Source organism: Apteryx rowi, unplaced genomic scaffold (assembly GCF_003343035.1).
Source record: "Apteryx rowi isolate R43461 unplaced genomic scaffold, aptRow1 scaffold_373, whole genome shotgun sequence".
Taxonomy (NCBI): domain Eukaryota; kingdom Metazoa; phylum Chordata; class Aves; order Apterygiformes; family Apterygidae; genus Apteryx; species Apteryx rowi.
Window position 1 is genome coordinate 246276 of NW_020450230.1, and position 23196 is coordinate 269471.

Consider the following 23196-nt stretch of genomic DNA (forward strand, 5'->3'; position numbering starts at 1 on the left):
CACAACCCTCAATTCTCTCAGTTTCCAGCATGTTTCCAGTTTTGATTCTAATACATAACTTCTACTTCAGTAGATATTTCCTTTTTTTAAAAGGAAATCCACCCAAATAGTATTAAGGATCAAAGGAATTTATTACAAACTTATGTTCTACTTTTAAGATTTGACATCAGTAAAAATCTTACTATCAATGGATATTAACAAATGAATACTGCAAGTCTGAGATAGTTATACCCTTCTCTTGCCCAGGGATTTAAGCACACGAAAATGACCAGTAATCATTAAGATTTTTGTTGTTCAGTGGATCAAGTTCAACTCACATACTGTCACCCTAAATGGTTTTCCTATCCTTATTTTTTATTTCTAGTTGGAGGTTTTACTATAATCCTTCAAGAAAAAAATGGATAAGCACTTTCTTTTCTTCAGCTGTACTTGTGTGAGCAGCACATAACCACAGCAACCTGCATAGTGGTGCCAGATATTACCAAGAACACTTGCTCTTAAGCAAAYACAGTAGATAGTTGCAATATCTGAACTGTATGAACCTTAGTGTAACTTTCATGTTTAACAATTCAGCTGGAACATTTCACAGATTCAGAAGCGTGAAAAAAAAGTTGGGAGCAGGCTGAGGTGACAAAACCTCTATATATGAAACTCACATTTGGCTGCACAAAATCTTTCATACAGGCAGGAAGAGCATGAACGTTACAGGTGCCATGGTGATATGTTAAATTGATACTTTAGCTCAATAAGAGCAACTGACCACAAAAGCAACAGAATACGCTTCTGGGAATTGATTTGTTACCTTGCTTATTGTATCGTCTAGCAACAGAGACAGATGATAGATTTGAGTAATGTGAAATGGCCTACATTCACTACAAAAAAAGGGTGTGTTTTTTTTAATTAAGTCCTCCTTTAGAACTTGATTGTGTGAAGTGTTGAATTCTCTGGTTCAGTTCAGAAAAAATGCTCTAATGTTTTACTTGAGGAAAAAATATAGTCTTATAGCTTTTAATGGAATTACTTTCATATTTCAAGTTCAATGTGTACTTATCCATTTTCCTGGATTTCACTGCAGTGCGTAGTAACCTGCAAAATTAATATTCTATTTACTCTGTAAATTTGTTGTCTGCACATCTGAATGTCAGAGAGTTTATTTTTGCAGTAGTGAATGAGGGAGTTTTATATCAAACAAAACAAAAACATACAACCCCACACACATTGACTACATTTCAGCAAAAGAAAGAAAAAATACTCTGGTGTTTCTTCAACATATTGTTCATAATTAACATAGGAAATTAGCTATTGTCTGACATAAATATCTGATGAAAAAAATTGTTACAGAACATTTTCCTTTATATTAAATTTGCATTTTCCTTTCTACTTCTGATGCTCCTTTTTTCCATCTTTGCATTTTCAATAGCTGAAAGCATGAAAAATATCATTTATAAATACAGACAAAATCATATCTTTCTGAGTCGCACAGTATACGAAGGCATGTGAAAATATTATGAGAGACAGCTTCACAATTGCTCTGACTTAAAATATCTGGCAGTGGCTACAAAGCGTATCTTAAATGATCTGAAGAGTCTAGAAATACAGTTACATACCAGCAACAGTTCCAAACTGTACTACTGTCCCAGTCATACTAATCAAATACTAAAAGTTAGACATCTAGGGAGAAGGGTTAGCTACTTGGCTAAACCAGTCTTCTGATCTACTAGAGCAATGCAAGTTAGCAACTCTCCTAAATGTAACTAATAATGTTTTAGGATTTACCTAATTTTTACACAGTAATGCATCTAAATCCTATGTGTATCATCATCTAATATGCAAATTTCTGTTCAGACAGTTAGTCGAACTTGCTGTATTTACTTCAGTTTGTAATTTGGCACACTTATTTTCYATGTTTCTTTTTTTATCTGAACAGTTTTAAGTTCAAATCTTAATCACAGACAAGTGCAGAAAWGTACACATACTTTCAAGACAGTTGTATCTCATTTCAGAAATTACAATCATATGTGAAAAAACACTGAAAAGGCATGGAAAGTGTGTAACACGCAGTGTCCAAGTGAGCTGCAGCAAGAAAAACATGGAAAAATAGATCTAGTACAACTAGACATCTATCTCCTCTCCTACAGCTAGCTCAAGACTTCTTGGAGGTGTAGGCAAAATCACACATTTCGTCCTTATCTTCTGGATGGCAAAATTCAATTTAGTAGAAACCGAAGTAGAATACACYGAAGGAGCGATGGGCCAAGGAGAATTCCAGGCCAGCAGTGCTCCAAAAAGGTGAGGAAGAACGTGGGGTAAGCACAAGATCAGGCAAATTCAAAGCACAGTGTCCCTCTCCTCAATACACCAAAATGCCATTTCCCAGGACATTCAATGTTGCATTCCTTCTCTCCCTCCCAGCAACCACAAGAACTTACTGTTTATCCATCTTATTCCTATTGACAACATATACTTAATGATTGACCAAATCGCTAAGAAAGAAAGAAAGAAAGAAATACAGGGTTAGGGAATGGAGACTAATATTCTAGACCCCGTTGCTCACTGAAAACAAACATGCCTTTATGTCTCTTATGGTGTTATGGCCTTATGGTTCTTTAGCTTTTAAACAGCTCTATTTAACATAAAATTTAAATATTTAATAGGAGTYTTAGCGAGTTAGATACCTGTGTCCAGCTGACTTTCAGCTGTGTACCTGCTTTCGTTTTCTCTAAAAATGCCAGCATATAGTAATTTCAATTATTTCACAAGTGTTATAAAACAATATATCCATATAAATCAAATGAGAACCCTTGATGAGAATGCCTCTAAGTGCAAAACATTAATACAGTATTCTACTGAGAAAAGAGATATATTATAAAGATATATAGAAAGATATAGATAGATAGATATTATAGAGATTTGCGTTACTGCAATAGACACTAAGTCACCAAAAAAGTAGGTAGTTGACACAGCCCAAAACTTAAAAAAAATAGTGATTTTTTTAAAAATAGTCCCTTCATGAAAAAGGATGGTAATGACGCTAATGGCTGCTCAACCTCAGGACAGAATTGTCCATCTGTCAGCAAAACCCCAAATCTATATTAGTATTAAGCAGTGTTTACAGAAGTTATCAGTGTACCCTTGGCATACCAAGGAGCCAAYAGGGTACATTTTCAGACAGTGAATTTTACACTTAAAATTCTGGGATCATTTTCTTTACCCACATAAAAGAACTGTGTTTCAAGATCAGCTTCATTAGGAAGCTCTGCTGGGTCTCGATGTTTTTATTTTCCTACTGAGGAAAACTTACTTCTGTAAGAACAGCTCCATCTCCTCACACATAAACAGAGCAAATATACAATTGGTCCCTCTGGTTTTAATTTGCATTCCATGATTACAACTGGATTAGAATTTTATAGATTGCATCACTATTTAGAAACAAGCTGCTTTTATRTTTCTTACAATTTCTGAATAAAAACAAAATCACTCTTAACTTTTCTTGTTACCATTGCTAATACTGTGTATTAATAAAGAGTAAAAAAACACAGTCCCTTGGAACTTGTGCAAGTGTCATAACAGATCCTTGCTATTATTTAGAGTTAACCAATTTGTCAAAATTGTATCAGGACTGCTCCAGCCCTTGGAACAAATCAGAATTGGGGCAGGAGGAGGGCAAAGAGGGTGCAAAGGTGGCATAAAGCTATGTTTCCTTTCCTTTAAACTCTGCTTCATTGACAAGGTATATGGCCCAGAATCTTGGTTTTTGTAAACAGCATTCATAAATAATCACAGAATAATTTAGGTTCAAAGGGCCCTCAAATGGGGCCAAATTCAGAGTCAGATCAGGTCACACAAGGACCTGTCCAGCCAGGTGTTGAATATCTCCAGGGATGTAGACTCCACAACTTTCTCTGGACAGCCTGTTCCAGTGTTTTGCTATGCTCATCATCAACATTTTTTCTCCTAATGTCTACTCAGAATACCCCTTGCTGCAACTTGTGTCTGTTGCCTCTCATCCTTTAGCTGTGTACCTTTGGGAAGGGTCTGGCTCCACCTTCTGCACCTCCTCCTATCAGGTAGCTGTAGACAGCAATAAAGCTGCAATAAAGGTCTCCCCTGAGCCCTCTCTTCTCCAGCTGAGCAAGCCCGGGTCTCTCAGTGTCTCCTTGTACATCAAGTGCTCCAGCCCCCTGACCATCTTGGTGGCCCTGCATGGGACTCAGTCMACTATGTCAATCTGCTGTACACTGGGGAGCCCCAAACTGGATTTACTTGCTCTCCAGATGTGGTCTCACAGGGGCTGATTAGAGGGGAACATCACTGTCCTCAACCTGCTGGCTATGTCCCTATTAATGCAGCCCAGGACACAGTTAGCCTTTCTTGCTGCTAGGGCACACTCAAACCTCCTGAAGGTGTAGGCAGTTCTTGCACCTTCTGCGTAAAAGGATTTCCCCACATTCCACCCTGTGGACAGCAGGTAACTTTAAACAGTTTTTTCATACCTGTGGTATGTTTRTAAAGGGGTCCAACACACTGGGTCTCTGAGTTGCATGTACTGCTGGAATGCAGACAACATACACAATAATAGATTGATTTGAAAAAAAGTAGGTCCAGTAAGGTCCAATTTTGATGTACTAGGTCATTCATACTCACAGGATAGGCCAAATTTAGGAAATATAAAAATATATAATTGCCATTGAAAAAGGCAACCGTAGTGAAAAGTGCATATTTCTAGTAATCAACACAGAAATATAATTCAAAATGAGTTCCTACACTCTGTCCTTTCCCTGCTGAACCTAACAGGATGCCAGTTGCACCAACCATGATAATTAATCTTTTCCTGGAAGCTTATTTGGCAGGAAATGGAAAAAAAATCAATTTATTGCACAATAGGCCAATAAAAGCAATCAGAGGAAAGTTATCTTTAGGCACAACTGTAGTATTAAGGTTTTTTTTTTGTTCCAGACTGATGATTTACAGCCTGACTGAAAAAACAATTGAAAAGTGATGAAAGTATCTCCTTTACTTCAGAATCAGACCCTTGGAGGCAAATTTTTTACGCACATCCTAGTGATAAATATTATAGAGAAATAAATAAATAGCTGTTAGTCAAACTCCAAAAGACAGTGTTTAGACACCTTTTTTATTGTTTCAGAAAACAAATATACTCTCTAACACATCACAATGAGCTGGCCAAGCTATTTTAAAATATCATCTGTCTTTCTGGGCTACAAAATAGCAAAAAAAGAGTCTCCTGACATGTATTCTGTATCCCTTGAGGTCCAATTTTCAGATTCATAGATTTTTTTTTCTTTTTTCCCCTTTAAAGACTCAGATTTTCAGTCCCTCTAGAGCACCCTGCTGCATTTTCTACCATTTAAGAATAAGCTTAAAGGCTGGCAGACATTTTTCATCTTCCTCTATTCTATAAAAAAGCTAAAATTTTTCAGGCTACAAACCATGTAGTTTTTAGTAGTTTTTTTTTAAACTGTTTTATTATATTTAGAACTCTATTTGGTTATTAGTATTTTATTCATTTCAAACACAGAAACCAGCCTCCCAGTACTTCTCATAAATTAGAATTCTTAATTTAAAAAGTCTTAATGGTATGACACAATCTGAAACAAGAATTTTGCTGGATACTCCATGTTAAAAAGAATAACAATAACATCTGAAATATGCATAAAATGATGACAGCAGTCCCCTGAGTGAAAAAATTCTATGGTGAAATTCATCCTTGTAAGGCTGGTTTTCCACAGCATTTAAGCTGTGGATAAAGGCATCCATAGGGTTCTGCTAGCAGAGGAAGTGCACAAGAACGCCAGTGAACCCTCCCACATGCTGCACAATCAGTACCAGTTCCTGCTCTGCCTTGGGAACACGTCCATCGTGATCTCATAGCAACCCAGGGAATGGTCCTGGGTTTGTACTTATATGGATATAAAAGATCCTACAGAATGCATGGCATCTAAAACAATCCCCAAAGCAGCAATACAGCATGGAGGGAAGGATGGGGCAACATTCTCCTTAAGTTTGATTCTGAAAGTGTAAATTTCAGCTCCAAACTTACTTGCACCATACTTGAATCCTGGACTCCTTAGTGAATTCTTCCCTTTAAACACATCAGAATATTAAATCAGAAAACATTCAGCTCCAAATGTATGATACTCTTCAAGAGTACATTATCTGAAGATGTGCCACATTAGTCTTTTCATTCATATATTGCTATTATGAACCTTCTTCAATCCTTTGTAGAACTCTAAGAAGTACACTATCCAAAAGATTGAGGACTTCACCTTATTTATAGCTTATACATTTGATATGAAGTATCTGTGGCTCTAACTACAAGTTTTGACTCAACATGTTACTTAGAGTACATTGATTCATACCCTGCAATACAGAACTACAAACTGTAATCTGGCAATTACAGGTGTTCCATTAAAAACAGAATGAAAATTTTGTTATTAACATACAGATAAATACATCATACATATAACCCAGAATCATTCTTTTTATACTAAAGTAAAAGAAGAAAATGAAGAGAATTAATTTTCACCTGAATTTTCACAGGAAATCTCAATATGGGGCAGAAAGTCTGAAGCCAAATTTTGTTGGCTGAAAATTAAAATAATTCAGAAATGTTATCATTGTGCCTTAGTTGCCTTGCAGTTGTATTCAGTCTTAATTATCTCATTTGACATGAAATTATGCTGTTAGAATTCCAAATATGTGCATTTGCCCCTAGAATTTGTATCAAGTTTTTTTTCCATCTATATGTTTCTTGGTTGGTCTACCTACCATATCCTGTAGTATAAACACACAAAGAGTGTGCACTGCAAAACTAAAAACTTTGGATAAAATCCATCACTCCCAGGAAATTCCGCTAATGGGAGAGGGATATGAAAAAGAAACTCCCAAACTCCCAATTCCCAAAAGACACAAACACAGTACTTTCAAATTGCAAGATTACTATTTTTCAGGTAAAAATACAATCATCCGCCTAGATCAACTAACTTAATGAAAAAAAAAATTGCACAAAAATTTATGTTGGAAAACACTTTGGACAGAAAACTTCCTATTCTGCTAACCAATCAAAATATTAATTATAAGGTTGCATACTAAAATGCATGTATAGTTGTAAAGTTGTGTACGAAAATGCATAGTATGTAACCATGGGATAGGATAGGTAAAAAGTTCTCAAACAAGGGGAACATCAATTAAGTCCACTCTTTCATTTAATGTCTACTAATTGCACAGCTTATAAATCAATACTTTTCTTTAACAGTTATTTCACTATCATTAGCTGCCCAAGATCCTCATCTATTGAAAAATCAATTCAGTAATTAATAGTGAAAACAGTCTCCTCATTCCTATTTTGCTTATTTCTCTAAYTGACAGAAGATCAAGCCTACTTTTTGAATAGTGACAAATTAATTGAGGAGAAATAAATTATCTGAATCTTTTTGAATGACTATTTTAGGATGACATGAATCATTACCTAGAAGTATCTTTTTCCATTCTCTGCTTAAAAGCCTCAGTGACTAGCTTGCCTATAAGTCTCTGTTCTGCATACTTACTAATTTCTTCAGACAAATTCCCCCCACTGCCCCTAGTAGTGCAGAGTCAACATCAACTCTTAAAACCAGTGAGTAAAGGTGGGGACATAAAACTTTGGTTAAAACCATTAGTAGTAACGCTTATCATTATAAAAACTTTTCATAAGAAAAATCTATTTTCTTCAAGTACAGCTGATAGCCATGTTCTCAATTACGTATGTAACAAAAAGTTTGCATGGACAGTGTGCCTCAGCAAAGGCAAAAAAAAACCATGGACAGAACTCAAAATTTAAGGAGATCACAGTATTTGTTTTCTTTTAATAGCACAGTTAATTGCCTTCAAGCTTTGCACAGCCTTCATTGTTCACTGCTGAAATYTGACTACTCCCACTGCATATTTTCCTCAAAATATAATGATGCCAAAGCAAAGTTTCTGAGTGGAGGCTTGCTGGTATCTTAAGTAAGGAGATTGCCATTTTTTTATAATATAGCAAAATGTAGTTTATCACCCTGTCCCTATGTCCATAATTTTCTCTTTCATGAAGAACCCCCTCCTGACCTTCAAATATAAAACATCTTGATTGCTTTGAAGTCAGGACAGAGATATGAAGACAGTATAAACTTCCTTCTGCCATGTACCTCAACAATCTATATTTTGGCTTATTATATATTCTCATTATTTCCCCCCAGCTTTACTTGTAGATAAAGGTTATGTAAGGAAAATTACATATAACTCTCTTTCGTAAGCCTACCTTACGTGAGTTTCTTTGAGGATCAAATGCTGCAAAATATCAGTCTTCCAAGCAGACGAGTATAGTATAGTAATGTTCCTCTAATGAAAACATGGATGACAGTAATGCTAATATTAAATTTCTTTACTACACACTCTTTTGGGTCTTTTAGTTTAATTATACAGAATATAGCCATATGCATACATTCATAGATGGCTAAAAACATGTAACACATTTGCATGAGAGAAATATTACATTCCACTCATATTTGACAGAAGGATTAACTACGGATTGACTGAAATGAATGGCCATTATGCTACTCTTTTAGTATGCTTTCACTACGTAGTATGTGCACTGCTTAGCAGAATTTAAACTGTATTGTTTCTTTCATTAAAGAGATGACACTAAAACAAGATTTTTTTTAATAGTTATCTTTTCTGTTTTGTCTTGTTCCACAGTTAACCTTTATACATGCTACTTTATTGTCCTAGTGTTCACACAAGAGTTCCAATTCCTTGTGATCACTTCTAAGCAAAGTTCAAGTGGGGGCTAATGATGTCTTAAACTTTTATGGAGGAAAAATATGGCAGAGTTAGTGACTGTGATCTTGTGACACAATCCGAATGAAATGAACCTAACCAAAATGCCCTCAGAGAGTTAGCTTCAATAAGGTTATGTGCTGCTCTGAAGGAAAGGACAATTTAAGGTCACTTGTTTTTACCTGGATGGCTTGGAAAATGTCCTGTTACATGCATCGCTAGGATATGGGATTTCTTCGTCTTTGAAGTGCTCGCTTTAACATTTCTATTTGCTATTAAAAATGTAGCTCTCTCTTTGGAAAGAAATATGAAATGGAAACAAAAAAATAGAGACAGCATTGAAATAAACAATAATAGCTTGAGAGCAGGCCAGTCTTCAGTAGGACTAACGATCTGCAGTGTTCTAATTCTGGATGAGCAACTTGAGATGCTTTATGATAAAGCAGTTTCAATGACAGCACATATCTTTACAATGACATTTTTATATGGGAGGTAGTCAACAGTGTTAAGATGATACTTTACAAAAAACGGTGCACAGGAAGAAAGTCTACTATGATGAAACTGCTATTAAAGCTTATATGGCTTCCTGCAGAGATGCAAAAATCTGTCGACAGAGACCACAATGCAGTGCTGAGGCTTTCAATGGCTTTTAAACCACAACCACAAGAGAGGTACAACTATAATGTTTTACAGAATATACAGATTTGGGGAGGTAAGCACTAATTTTGGTTTTCCAATTTAGATCATCTCTGGCCTGATTTTTCAAAATAGCCAAGGTCCAACTAGGTGCCACAGCCACAGGTCCAACTTTGTCATCTCACATCGTGTTGCAGATATTCTGTACATTAGAAAGCAGGTATTTTTTGGAGAAACCTAAAATTAGTTGTCAGATTCGAAAATCCTGGCCCAACTGTTTGCTAACCTCATCTAATAAYCCAGTCACAGATTTAGGAGCAGAATCAAACTTTTGTGACATTCATTTTCATGCATTAAGTAGTGCCTTCTCTCGATGATCACTATAGGACTGAAAGCCAGTTAACAGAACTGCAGTCTATATTTAGGAGTTCTGATTCTTCTGTTTCATCAGAGAATATATTAAATGTCACATTTTGTTGCACAGCCAGTTAAGGAGGTAAACACAACAAGAAAGCGTTTTCCTGCTGGTTTAGRTATCAGCTCAGCATGGGATTAAGAACAGAGACAGGACTACTCAGCCAGGAACAGAAGTGAGAGGAGGACTGCAATAGTACTGACTTAGACTGGCCAAAATATTTTAGCTTTGAGTTAAGATGAAATGGAGATATAAAACTGTTCATTTTAAAACATGTATAACATTGATTGATATTGTGGTTCTCAAGAGTTAATAATTAAATTTCATTTATAAGTAAAAGAGATCTACGGGAAGAAGGGAGCTAAGTTTTTTTTCCTGACAACCACTGTGATCCCTAATCAAGAGGACACATACCTTTTACTAATCTAGAAGGTAAGGAAAACCAAAAAAATAAAAAATAAAATAAGAAAAYGAGCAGAATAAGTTCTATTAGACATTTGCATATTTTAATGAGACCTTCCTATAAAACCATTTAATACAGATACTACATGAAATTTGTCCATTGTCCCTCCCTTTCTTTATACTTTAAGCAAAGTGAAAGAATGTCAGTATCTTCCTTACAATAAATCACACTTTATATTGGAAGGCGGAGGCAGAATATTTTATAATAGAGTCTTAAATTCAGTTCAGAACTGAAATGAATGGAAATTTAACACTGAAAAGTTTTGCACAGGCAAGCCAAATCTTTTACATTGAGCAATGTTAAATCTAGAAGGCAGGTAATTACTTCCAAGCTGTATAATAACAAATTGCTTTTATTGCTACTGAGTTGCTGAAGTTAAAGTTTAGAATTTTTTGTGCTTGCATATATATTTCCATATTTTTTTGTGTTTTCAATGATAAGCAACACTGATGCAGTTTTGCTGACAAAACACTTGGATTAATGAGCTGTTCTTTTCTTTAAGAGGACTGAGAAGCTTTTCATAACCCAACAGCATCAGGATACAAGTGTCTCAGAAAGTTATTACAGAAACAACATAAGAAAGGTACAAAACAGTGCATCTTCTCTCTTTGCAACCTGGAGCTTCCTATCCAATCCTTTCTTTCTCCTGAGCTTTATATTTCAACCATTGGGTTGCCTATTATTGTGAAACAGGCAGCATAAGCAATAGAAAGATAAAAAGATCTAGCTTGGTATCAGAGAAATTAKGAAATACTCTTTTTTTCCATTAGTTATCTTAACATTTAATCTAATAATTCTATTTATGGGATAAAATAGCTTAAGTAACCACTATATGTATTGCAACCTATCATCTCTCCTGAATTCCTTGCTGAAATGATTTAATTCAGAACAAAGATTATAAGGATTTCAAGTCGAAAAAAGTGTTTCTCATACCTTTTGTTTGATGATCATGTCGTTGATATCATCAAGATCACCCACTGTCACTCTCTGAGATTTTATCTCTCGATCCAGTTGAGAAAGCCAGTCAGTGAGCTCTGCCCATGCCTTATTGAAGTCAGCCAAGGCTGGAATCTCCAAAAGCACAGAAGATGGCATTTCTGTTTTGAAGGTGGTAGTTTCCTTGGTTACCCTGGTTTGTGTATCCACAGCAACAGTTTGACCAGAAGTTACTGAAAGAAAAAAATGCTAAAATTACTGAATAAATGGACTATGATAAATATTTATTTCTGTAACAGAATTTWTGCAGTAGAAAGGACAACACAGAAATAAGCTCCTTGTTTTGATGTTATATCTACTTGAAATATAGAAATTAAAACTAAAAGAACATATGAATTCATTTTTCCACAGTATTTCTATTGTAGTACATACTTATTATTCATCACTCAGCATATTCAGATTCCATCTTCAAAAGATCACTGGGCTCTAGTAACACTAGCAAAGATATCTCAGTATAACAAGAACCTCTTACTCAAGGTCACTGAAGTTTTGCTACACATTAGTCATCTTCCGAAACCTAGTAGTGTGGTTGGATGTGTCTGGAGGCTTGGAGGCAGATTCAAATAACGGGGCTCTAATATCTACTGTATCACAGTATACCCATGTGCCTAGAAAAACATTTCTTCCAGTCTCCAGTCATTCTGTATCTGTGAATTTGCCTCACTGACAATAATATTCTCACTTACCACCAAATATTTCCCCTAGGCCCTGTAGTTGATATGGGAGCTGGCTCAGCAAGAAATTCACCCTTGGCAGATTCTTGCTTGTTCTTCTTCAGAATTTAACAATATTATGTTCTTTATCTCCTTTCAGAGGGATAGTTTACCCGAGTAAATATTTTCTCGCTTGAACAAGCTCAGGATCAGACCTAACTATATAGGCTAACAGAGCTAGCAATAGTTGATGAGTATAGCAATTTCTGTGGCAGTTTATCTGTTTTGCATGAAAAGACAACAGAAACACAGTCGGTATTGGAACCGAGTGAGTTGCCTCACAGGTGGCATATACATCCACAAAGGAAAAACAAACAGGATTTAGGGAACAAAGGGACCGGTTTTAGGGCAGTGGTTGTACTGATAAAAGAAATGGTTCACCAGATTCTTCTTATCAAAAGACAAGTGAACACAAAAAGCCTTCACTGGGAAACTATGAAAGCCTAATTACCCATGGCAATTCAACCCTTAAACCTGCTACCCTTCTGGTAATTAAATAACACACGAGTACCAAAATTAAAGCTTACAGACAACCCTTTGTCAGTTACTACCAAATACAAAGCTTTCAATTATTAAAAAAAAAAAACAAACATTGTTGATCAGCAGGAAGTGGATCTCCTCACAAAAGCGTATTTTCCTTCCCTACCTTCAAACAAAAAACAAAACTTATCCACAGGACCGACATTCCTTGGAAGAGTCATAATAGAAAACTAAGAGCAACACATTCTAGGAGCTTAGCTTACAGGCTATTCGTGAAATTTTTCCTTTCTCTTTGCACAAAATGACATAGCTTCTCCTTTGTGCTCTTTCTTCATCTATTAGTTAGGTTTAAAGAAATCAGTTCATTATGCATTGCTTGAGGTGGGGGAGACCCAACACCAAAATACAGCGTATCTTTCTCTGACATCTATAATGATGAGAGTTGCCACAGATAGCTACCGTTGCAGGAAGAGCCATATAATGTGAGATCATTTAAAATTTCAAGACCGATTTTTACTTCTTGATTTTGTCATTTACAAATAGATGGCCACAAATAGTTGGGCTTTTTTTTCCCTCCAGTTAATCATACAAAGGCAATTAACAGCTCAAGCTGCTAACATACCAGCAGTTTAGAAAAGCAAAAGGAGCCAAAAACCTTAYTACAGGACTACAGATTTAAAAATTCCATTTGCACAACATATTTTTGAAGGTGTAGCATGCACAGTATGGCATAAGAGGCTATAATGAATGCATTTTGGTGATTTTTTTCTCATTCCTTACAACCAGCCTAAGAAGAAAAATACTAAAAGCAGAAAAATAAAAGATCACATGAAGTTGCTTCACTGCAAAATCATTAGAAGAATGCTGTATTATTTGAAGAGAAAAGGGAGAGTCTAAATGCCTACTTTTTAGGGTAGCTGCAGAATCCTTATCTGAACCAACTGCCCAAACCACACAACTGAAAAAACAGAGCTGAAATTAAGCTGTGTGGAGYGCCACCTATATGAACAGACTATGAATTTTCTAACACTGGACTGGAAAATACAGTTGCTGAAAACTAAGTATAAATCTTAAAAAAGGACAAAGCCAATTTTTTCCAGGCTATTTACAAAGTACAGAAAATCTGTGTGCAGTACTATTTCTGTGGGTTAGACTGTCTTTCTTTAACAGAAGCAGCATCACTCCATACAGTAAATTATTTTTTGCTTTCTAGTACTTCAGAAAGAGACTCTGACAGTTTTCTCCATTTGCATTCATGCCATCCAGCAAAGTAGGTCTGAAGTCTGACTACTCAAGTGTCAGGTGAAGGTTCAACAGTTTGGCGATAAAACCACTTAAAACATTAACCGATTTTGCCAAGAAATATAGCGACTATTCACTGATGAGTAAAGGTTTGAGTTACTTCATTGGGGAATCAGTGACCCTCTTCAACACTGCAGAAAAGGAAAAAGCTGTGCACAAACATCTAAATGCTGTCACTGTAAAAGCACTATAACTTGCTGTCAGCATTAAAAATACTGAATGATTACAAACAATTTAACAAATCAACTAATATATAGATTATTTATCTAGTCTGACTAAAAGTGACTAAGTGCTGATTTGTAATTGCATATACTACAATTAAATGTATCTATCCACCAACCCATATAATTATCATATTTCTGAAGTGCAGTCCTTGTACATTKCCTTTCTGTGCTTTAAAATCACTTATCTGTGAAAAACTATGAAATAAAATAATTCTTCAAAAAGGCTGTTCTAACAAAGCAAGTTTTTGATCAAAAATCACACAAAGAGATGAGAAAATGGATTCATCTTTTTCTGACTCTGAAAGAGGTTTTGTAAGGTTTTTCTGGTAACACCACACTGTTTGCTRTGACAGAGCATTTTGTATGATCAAAGATTGGCAGTTTTTACTGTCAAAAGCAAAACAGATAACAAAGCACCCCTTTCCTTCCCCCCTTTATTTCATTTTTTAAAAGTTTTACACACATGTGAATAACTAGTAATCTATACTCATCAGGTTTTCTTTCGTCTCTGTTGCAATTACTCAAGGTATTTTCTGCCCTGCTCTATTTTTCCTTACTTCTCCATGCAAATAAAGCAGAGAYACATCACTCCCAGAAAAGGACTCTTGGTGTAGGGGAGTTGTTAACAGTTTCCTTAGCTCTTATATGCCTTTTTCCCCACAGCTTTTAGGACCGGGCTACATGGGGCAATGTACTGAACCTGTTCTTCACTAACAGCCATAATTTGCTGAATTTATGTCCTTTAGCAGGGGACTTGGCTCATTACCTCAAGTTCTAATCAATGGTTCAAAGACTGCAGGTAGCTACAGGACCCCTCCACCCAGGCTTCACTCCCTGTTTTGGAGGAGATGGGAAAGAGGTGTCTAAAGAGCGAATGGTGTTTAGCACCCCAAAGTTTCCTCCTGTGCTGTCTAAAGAGTTGTGTAGCCCTATTAGCTGCCGAGCTTGCACACTTTGGCAGTAGTAGCCATTACGTCTCCCTTCCCTCTCCTCCAAGCAGCAGTATCCCATTGCTCTCCGTTGGCCCGTCAGCAGCTGAAGGAGGAGTGAGTTTGGCAACTACTGCCTCAGGAGAGGAGAAAAGTGTGGGAAAGAGCAGTACTGCAGAGAGGCAGACCACACATGGCTCCAAAATGTGGATCTTGCCCACACAGGTGCCAACCTAGGGTCATTTTTAAAGGTAACATATAAAACAAAGCCAAATCAAGGAGAAGAGGTGACGAAGAAGAGAACAACATGTTAAGATGTGCACAACATTGAGGAAGGAAGGAAAACTACATAGTGTTATTTTAAGGAAAAAGGAACTTCTAAGGGAGTTATTCATCATATTCCATACAAACAGGAACTATTCTGTTTGTGGATTCACTTGTGGATTCACTTGGAACTACTTGCTGTGGTTAATGTGCTTTAAAGCTAGAAAAGAATGTCAACATTAAAAAAAAAAGCGCTGTTATTAGTTACTCTGTTTGACTCAGCTGGTACCTATAGCTTGCAAACTTCAATGTTCTGAAATAATTCCTAACAGTATTACAGCAAAAACACAAAACATTAGTCATCTGTTTCTCTCCCTTCATTGTTCTACCCAGAAAGTAAAATGAATTCAAACAGGGTCACAGAATAAACATAAATATCCTCACAATTGCACTCAGTGTTCTCCTGCCATGTAATACACTGCTTGCAGCTTACTGGCAATGCCTTGGTTACAGTTGTTTAATATTTACAATCAGGAGGCTATTGTATTTTTCATCTTTGTTCAGCAAGGAGAGAAAATGAGAGAGAAGTCTTTGTGCATGTCTCTCTGATAAACTTAATTGCCTGAAGGAGGAAAAAACATACAACAAACAACATCAACTAGAAATCAATAATGAAAAAAACATACCTTAGTTTTCTACAGATTTTAAGATACTTTKTKTSCTYSCAGAAATTTTAATATTGTTCGTTAAAGGACAACACACATATCTGTGTGTTATATGTTTTTCTGCCTACTTCTCTCTGATCTGGATATTAAAAATCTGTCTGCCACCCAAGGAAAATTATATACTAAGGACATAAATCCACAAAAATGGCTATATTCTTTCACCACTGCATGGGATTTCAAGTCCACATGTCAGTCACAATTTCCTGCAACAATTCCAAAATGCCATCTCATCTCACCCTCCCCTTACATGATCTCCATAATGTTGTAGGTCACAGTGATTCAGAGCAAGTCTCATTACTTGTAAAGATGTATTCACACCATGGCCAAGACACGAAACTGAAAAACAACACTGGAGAGTTTCAATTCCAGAAGTTTATCAAGGCAGTTGACTGAAAAAAGTATGCACAAGTGTTGACTTCCAGTCTTTACCAAGGGACGGATGCTTAGGTCCACTTTCATCTGGCCTAAAGTTCATCTAAAGACTTTTTATTTCCTCTGTGACTTCAGAGATTTTTAGACAATGGGAAAATAACTTGGTTTAATTTGGCACTCAAATAGGTTAAACAGATATTGTCTTCATTCAGAGCAGATTCAYGTTCTCATTAGTATTTCAGGTGAAYTGAGAAAAARAAAAGAAACACCTCTCTGGGGCTCCACAGAGCCTCCACAAATAGATCRGGGGCATCTGATAAAACTGCCTGGCATCTGCTAGCATCCCACATATTTTGGTCTGAGCGTACACTCAAAGTATTGTAAGGTGATTCAACTACAATGAAAAAATTAATGATAGGAGTTAATTTAATGCTACATCATTTACTTAGGAATAAATGTGCAAAAAGTCCTGCCTCCTTGAACAAAGCAGGAAACAAAACCAGAGGGACTTCTTGCCTCATCGTTACAAGCCTTTTTCAGACAGCAGCCTAATTTATTWAAAAAAAAAAAAATTGCTCTCTTGACTTTCTTTAWGGCCAATACTCCTCTTTGCTGTCTCTTCCTACTTCCAAAAAACTAGAAGAGTGTTCAGCCCTCAATGAAACCTCTCTCCGTATAGTTGGTTCAGCCTCGCAGTGGCCTTTAATGTAGCCTTTGTTTGGGGAATTGCCTCCTAGTGCCTCAGCTGATTTAATCTACAGAGGAGGTTAGTAACTCCTCCACAAAAAAAGGAATAGCAATCTCTCAAAAGCTCCAGCATTCAATCCAACCTTTACAAATAACAGAAGTAAAATGATGTTGTATAGACCTGAAAAGTCACTTGGAAGTATAATCTTTCCACTATCTCATGCAGAGATCACAAAATTTATTAGACAAATGAGGAAGATAGCTTAGAGCAGCTTTAGGGGAATCAATGCAATATGAGATTTCCTAAATACTTCTAAGACATCTAACAAGACTKCACATCCAATGCTTCTTAAAAATTTTGGAGTGGTAACCCAAAAAAACCCATATGAATTTATAAATGGGTTAAATTAGTGCTATTCAAAATATTTCAGCTACTTTCATATGTCAGATCTAATAGCTAATGACCTTCAAAAAAATACTAGTATGCTTTCTGTTTTCCAATTTAGAGTAACTTTTTTGTACAGTAAGAGGTTCCAAAAGGGAGATTATTACATAGCATCTCCCTTGCAAAATCATTGCTTAGAAACAAACAAAGAAAAAGTAAATACATAAATACAGACGTGATTTACATGGAATCTAAATACATAACCTTTAATAAAGAAAACCATAAAATACACCGAGTAAGATAACAATACTTCGCTCTATAAAAGAGCATGGGAATAATACRGGGAAGAGCTAACAGAATCTTCTCATTGGATATTCACATAATTAAATATGTTGATTAGGACTGTCCTCATTCTACAGCAACACCAGAATAGGGAACTTCCCCGAGACAATATCGGTACCTGGGACAACTTTAAGTATAACCATAAGATAGTGAAAAGTATTTTTAAATGTAATCTGTATTTCAGTTTGTTAAAAACCATAAAAAAGATGCTTTGAGAAAGACATACAGAAGAGTTTGACCAATTCATACAATCCTCTGTAGAGGCAGGAAGAAGCAGTATTCTGAACTTCTCTTTCTACTAGCAGATTGCCAGTTGTGGAAGAAATAACAACCTCAAGCACTGAAGGAAAGGTAGCTCCTGATGTAGACCACAGGGAGTAGTTTCCGCCATCTCTTACAGGGACCAAACTACATTGACTGAGATGAAGATCTTTTCAGCTAAAAGTATAATTAGATCATACAGAAATGTATAAAACAGAGCAAAGATTGCTGAAAGAAATGATCTATGAATAATAAAATAAGCAGTAATAGATAGGCACTGGGACTGATTGAGGGGGATGGACCAGGTACTTTTTTATTATGTAAAACATCAAGCTTGGCTTTTATATTATGCCAGTTATTAACAGTGTTTTTCTCAAATGGCAGCTATTCCAGAACAGGCTATTCCTAATCTCCTAATCTCCTATAGTTTTGCTGGTCTGGACTTTCACTTACTTTTTCTTATCCCTTTGACACATTTCTTTTGCATCAAGAAACTGAAATACTCCTCTTCTTTAAAAGCTTCAGGATGCATTATTACAAATCTCTTGCTACAGAGGATGGTAAGAATCTGTTCCATTTCGACTGAGCAGTTAAAACGTTTGAGTTATCAAATTATTTATAGCAACTACCTTTACAAAATGAATGCACAGTATGTTTCTCTTCTGATATTTATCTCTCCTCAGAACAAAAATATCACTAGAAATAGTACATCTGCCCTTTATTTCTCTTTCTTTTACGCTTGCACAGACACAACATGGTTCATTCAACAGAAAAGTATAAATAATTGATTAAAATTAATAAAGCAGTATAAATTAACACTAGTTACACAATATGTATAAACAGATGTTCTGAAATAATTTATCCAGAACTGCACTGACAGTTTCTGTGACTCTAAGGGGAAGGATTTTTTTTTTCCACAGGACAACTAGTTTATAAGTGCAAAAATAGAATCAAATCCTTTTTTCAAATATCTGAGCAACAAATTCTATGTGACTCATTGCTCTAACATTATTAGGAAGAAAATTAAGGACTTTTAATTTCACTTAAAGTCTATGTCAGTTCATTCCTGTTGTATGATAAGTTTTAATTGTCCTTCTGGTTTGTGGTGTAAGATATTAAAACACACTAACCTGTAGCTTTTAATATAACTTCTCATTAGCACTTTCTACTATGTAATAAAGAAAGAAACAACACAGAATAATAATAGGAGAAAAATAAAACACAGAAATAAACTCCTGTTTAGCAAGAAAAAGAAATCTAACAAAAAACCCTAAAAAAATAACAATATTCTGAACTAGGTGTGGTTTTCAACTTCTTCTTGAACCATGAAATACAGTAGAAGAAAGTCAAGAGAACATTGGTGTTTTGTGCATCTTGAAAATAATCTGTAGTGTTAAATTTCAAGAGTGGAAGTAATACCAACATGTTTGAAACTCAAATTCAAATTCATATATTAAATGCAGAAATAARAAAAGCAGAATAAAGTCAACTGCAGGAAAGCATTTTTTCTCTTTTATTCTGCTTATTACAATGTTGTGTTTCCAAAAAGTGCCAGACTAACAACCCTGAAAAATCAAACCCTTTATTTAGCTATTGAACAGGAACAGAAAGAAGAGTAAGAATGACAGCACTCCCAAAAGCTTCAAACCTCTTCCAACACACCTTTTCAAGCTCAAAGTCTTGAAGAAGGACTGACTCAGTTCAAAGGAGTGTTCCTAGCCATCTTTTTGAATGTTTTAGGTAAGGCAAAAATTTTAATTATATAGTACAACTACACCCACCAGGTCAAAGTCTTTTGACAAAGAAAGAAACTAAATAGTAAATGCAGATTTTCATGTAGTTTGCATCTCTAGCATGGGAATTATTTCTGCGGTTAGTAGTACCAAGTAAGGCATACGCAAGCCTTGAATCCTTTATATAATAACAGTAACATACACCTACTATACCCCATTTCTGTCTAGGCAAGGAAACCCAGCTGCATAGGACTCTGAAGAAACTGGATGAAGAATACCTGTATCCTGTGGCATATGCACAAATGACTTATCTCAAAGAATTAGTTACTTTAACACAAGCAACACCTCCTTCTCCAGTGACAGCCCAAATGAGCATTCCCTGTGAGCAAAACAGTGGCTCACCGATTTGGAGGCAGCCCACCAGGCTGGGAAGGTTTTGCTTGTTTCATAGGAAGGCTCAGTTACCATCTTGGGAACATGACCAGGAACAACTTGAGGCTACAACAGCACATGGGTGAAGACCCATCTCCTCCCAGAGGGTATATTTTTTTCTTTGATTTTTTTTTTTAATCGTGTTTCATTGCAGCAGATTTTCTGCAGTATACAAGCACCCACGCTCATATTCTTTAACTCCAAACAGGCTTCCCTGAGGGAGAACTGGGAAGATGGTYCTGGGACTGATTTATTCCTTAGATTTGTCTCAGTGATGAATGAATAGTCTGATCCCTCTGTCCTTCAAAGTTAAGGAAATAGAGTACACAAAGTCCCCCCCATGCAGTGGACCCCTTGCATGCAAGGTGCCCACTGACAAGAGCACCTTTTGCAGACAGAGCTACAGCTATTTACCCAATATTSTGGGTCACAAAGGAGTTCTGAAAGAAAACTAACAGAATAACTGTGGGCAACACAGATAAGATTTACTTAATTGACTAACATTACTATAATACAAAAAAMCTAGCTTTGAAATCTGAGAGCAAGGACAGGGTTTTCTGGTAGTCTGAACTCAGAATAAAGCTTCTATGTTGAGCAAAAAATCATTGCCAACAAACTTCCACCYATGAGGAGCATATGTATCCCTATAGCATTAGATGTCCAAGCTAAAATTTTTAATCAGCTTTTAAAAATAGAAAACATATTTCAACACTGTGAACCTTTTGCCGTTTGAATAAAACACTCATGCCTGATTGTCTTGGCCTTGAATATTTTAGTAAAAAAAAATCCTAGAAAAAAATGACTTAGTAACTGTATGATGGATACTTCATAGATTATAGTTTTTAAGACCATAAATGGGTAACACTTAGTACTTGATTTCATGAATACTTAGGGAGCATTCACATTATCTGCTATTATCAAATACATTCAAATACATGAGTTAAATGACTAGACTTCCTTTATAGTAAACTATCTTTAGTAGATTTGTAACAAGTTATTATTGACTGTATTACAATATATTATTATATATAGCACATATATAGTTATATATATATAATTATAATTATATTATAAYTTAGGTAGTATAGACCTGTGAAAAAGCTCACAGCTTATAGGGCTATTTGTTAAAGTTTAGATGTAAAATATTCTGTTCAATGGGATAAAGCTAATGATCCCATAATCTCATAATTAGAGATTCAAAAGAACGCAAAGGTTAAAAATTGTTAAGAAAAAAGAAAAATATATATAAGTGAAGGTGCACAGCTATGTTTGAAAAACAAAACTCCTTATAAAAGGTTATGATATCTATTATCATGTTACTATTATTAGATTAATGTTACCATAAATCTAAACTTACACTAGAAAGTTAAGTGTCAGATAGCTTTAGAAATCTGGTAGAATTTTCTTGTTGTCCCCCTTTTCATACGTAAAAGCATGACTAAGCTGTTTATTGTACACTGTATTTTTCCAAATTTCTCCAAACACAACAGAAAGATRTTTAGATAGGTCTTTCACTCAGTATAAAGCAAAGCTCTTGCTTTCCCAAACACTGGATTGCAATGGGAGCAAGAGCATATGTCACCACTTCTCGAGAAAACAGGCAGACTCTACCAAATACTGAGAATTTCAATAAGGTAAATCATATAAGCTGCCTCGTATGCATTATAATGTAAATAACACTAAGGTGAAGAAAACTAAGTGCAACAGAGCAGAAGAGTTAAGAGTATGACCTGCTATTGTTGCGAGCAGCTCCTGCCAATACTTTCCCTGTGTTCAAGATACAAGTGCAACATTAGCTGTTTATTTGATAAGAATGAAGTCAGCATAGGAGGCACTTCAAGATAAATTCCATGTACACATGCTTTAGAGCTTTAAAGCTATAATCTCAATTCCAAACAGTTTCAGTAACAGACAAAGGGAGAAATTATGCGAGGCGACAGAATGCTTTGGGAATGTAGCAGCTAAGAAAAGACTGAAGATAATTCATGGAAATAATCCAGGCACAGCCTTTATAGACATCCAACTGACTGCTCTGTTTGTGGTAGCAAAAGCTTTAAATCTGCGCTACCCTATTCTAGTTGGACTGTGACTCAAGTAGGGGCAGGTAAGTGTAAAACTGATTGAAGACTGTAATATATATCTGAAAAGTGAGGTATCATTAATAACTCTACTTGGACCTACTCTTTTATTCAAAACCATTCTGAAAGATAAACTACTTCAAAGTTCAGTGTCCTTTTACTAATTTACTGTTATTGTGGTATTCCCTGTGAATCTTTCCTTAGGACATGATCAAAATGATTGATGGGTCCATTAAAAATTGAAAAGCGAATATGGCTAAGGAATGAATGGATCAGTTACAGTAAGCATAAAAATTAAGTGGACATTGATACTAAAAAAGTTATCAGAAGAATCTTTCATATAGTAATTAAATGGTTCTAAATTTAATTTAAAGCAGTATCACTAATTATATTATGAAGGCTAACTCAACTATTAATCCATATTTAACAAGTCAGGTGAAAACAATATTCTGGTCTTCATTAAAATGTTGAGATAATGTTTTAAAAATACTCCATATGAAGAAAAACAGTACATTGAATTGATCAGTCAAGACTAAAAAATCTCCCTCCCCTATAAATATCCTTTCTTGTTTATGCAAACTACATACTGAACACAATCGTRTTTGATACTTCTTTCTGTTCAGTAGCTGAAAGATTATCTGAAGAAGTATCTGCAGTATTACACCAATATTTCTACTATAGTAAAAACAATCCGTTCTTGACACTTTTTTTTTTTAATGAATGTAGGAGTTGCTTCAAATGTTGGGATACTGGTAAACTCAAAGTATGTTAATGCTAATATCTCTTATTTATTGTACCAGACAAAAATAATCAGAAATCTTTGTGATTTTTTTCCCCCTAAACATTGCTGTCTATTTCTTAATTGTGAAACAAAGTGCCAGGAACCCCAGAGCTGAGAGAAACAATCCCATTCTGGCTTGCCTGTCTCCTGGATCCGCTATT

At 35.6% G+C, this 23196-nt stretch overlaps 1 protein-coding gene across 1 annotated transcript in view; it reads right to left on the bottom strand.

Annotated features, from left to right (window-relative positions):
* LOC112969900 (dystrophin) overlaps positions 1–23196 on the bottom strand; it is a gene marked incomplete at its 3' end in the record, with an annotated part of 817409 nt that overhangs the window by 228512 nt on the left and 565701 nt on the right. The window contains exon 46 of the mRNA XM_026073700.1: positions 11265–11500. Coding sequence (XP_025929485.1) covers positions 11265–11500 — 236 coding nt within the window. The remainder of the gene's footprint in view (positions 1–11264; positions 11501–23196) is intronic.